Here is a 1,873-nt window from a genome sequence, read left to right as displayed (position 1 = left end):
AGAGGTTGCGATGGCCGGGAGTGGCCACTGCACTCCAGTCTGGGTGACGGAGTGAGACTCCAACTCAAAAAATAAAATAAAATAAAATAAATGTATCATCATTATTTTGGTAACAATTATCTTAAAACAGATAACTAGTTTATTATTTTTCTGCCAGATACCTGCAAAGAATAATGAAGAACTTGACGAGCAGAATTGACAGGGCTTGTTGTTGATCCTCTAACCCATCTGCCATTTTCTGAACACACTGTAACAGCTGGATCCTGAGAACCTGCAGAATATTATCAGGAAGCAGAGATATTCCTGGAGGCACATCATCTACCCTACAATATAAGGAAAAGAAAATAAAAAGGCTGTTGAAATATAGGAAGAAAATCTCTGGCACTTAAGTGAAATGCATTTTCAGCCCAAATCCTACAGCTCTTTTATTCTTTCCAGATACTCTATGCCTTCTTATATGCAAGGCACCACCAGATGATTAGTAACCAGAAGATTATTAAAGTGATTAGTCTTACTTCAGTAGAGACTTACTAAAGAGAGAGACTGTTTCATATCTTCAACTGTACTATTTTTAATCAAAATATTTAGAATACACATTAAAGTTCTTCTCAGAAATACTATGTATACCAAATACTATGCATATCGGCATACATACCATCTAAAAGAAACAATAACTATCAAAAAAATTTAAGTGCCTACAGCTATTTTAATATTTGTCAAGTTCTTTACTAAGCATTAATGACCTACCTAAAGACTCCCTAAGCCATGTGATCAAAAGAGGGAGAAAAAAATAACCAGCAAAAGGAAAAAAGAAAGGTTAAGAAGTAGAGAGCAATGGGGCAATGAATGTAGAACCCTGAGCATGAGCATGAAGAGAAGATTTTTTTTTTTAAGTAATAGAGCAAGCCAGGCGTGATGGCTCATGCCTGTAATCTCAGCACATTAGGAGGAGAAGGTGAGAGGATTGCCCAAGCCCAGCAGTTCAAGACCAGCCTAGGCAACTTGGTGAGACATCGTCTCTACAATAAATCATAAAAAATTAGCTGGGCATGGTGGCACACGCCTATAGTTCCAGCTACTTGGAAGGCTGAGGCAGAAGGATGACCTGAGCCCAGCAGGTCAAGGCTGTGGTGGCTGTGAGTGTAACACTACACTCCAGCCTGGGCGCTAGAGTGAGACTCTGACTCAATAAATAAATAAATAAAATAAATAAGTAAAAGTAATAGAGCAATATTTTATAACAAATGGTTTCTGGGTAAGCTTCTGTAACATGGAGCTAATCATTTAACCTCTGAAGTTCCCCAAGGACACCGAAGTACTCGACCTCATGAAATAAATCTGTGTCCAGAGAGAAGCTGGCTCTAAGTGGGCTACAGATGAGTACAAGGGATTTACTGGTGGTCACTCCTGTGGTCACATCGCGACCATTACCAGAGAGTAACTCCTCCCTCCCCATCAAGAATCAGTGGCACTAAATAAAACCCTGTCATCTCTGGGAATAGAGGGAAAGTCAAAGCATAACAAAGTCTGATACACTTACCGGCCTGCAGGATGAGAGCTTAGAAACAGTCAAAGACAATGAAAAAAACACGTTATTTCTTACAACCCTGAGTTTCTAGCCTGAAATCTGTATCTTCTTAAAACCTATGCCAAGCCAGGCTCGGTAGCTCAGCCTGTAATCCCCCGCTTTTGGGAGGCTGAGGTGAGTGAACTGCCTGAGCCCGCAGGTTCAAGACCCGCCTGGGCAGGCAAGACCTCATCTCTACAATAAATCAAAAAATTTAGCCAGGCATGGTAGCGCGTGCCTGTAGTTCCAGCTACTTGGAAGGCTGAGGCGGAAGGATTGCCGGAGCCCAGCAGGTGGAGGCTGCGG

General features: G+C 41.5%; 1 protein-coding gene across 1 annotated transcript in view; it reads right to left on the bottom strand.

Moving 5' to 3' along the window:
• NBEAL1 (neurobeachin like 1) overlaps nt 1-1,873 on the bottom strand; it is a 211,707-nt gene that overhangs the window by 174,298 nt on the left and 35,536 nt on the right. Inside the window, exon 5 of the mRNA XM_008073238.2 lies at nt 162-323. Within this exon, the coding sequence (XP_008071429.2) occupies nt 162-323 (162 nt within the window). The remainder of the gene's footprint in view (nt 1-161; nt 324-1,873) is intronic.

Source organism: Carlito syrichta, unplaced genomic scaffold (assembly GCF_000164805.1).
Source record: "Carlito syrichta isolate Samal-C Ts95f unplaced genomic scaffold, Tarsius_syrichta-2.0.1 Scaffold315782, whole genome shotgun sequence".
Lineage (NCBI taxonomy): Eukaryota > Metazoa > Chordata > Mammalia > Primates > Tarsiidae > Carlito > Carlito syrichta.
This window is presented reverse-complemented; position numbering and strand designations above follow the sequence as displayed.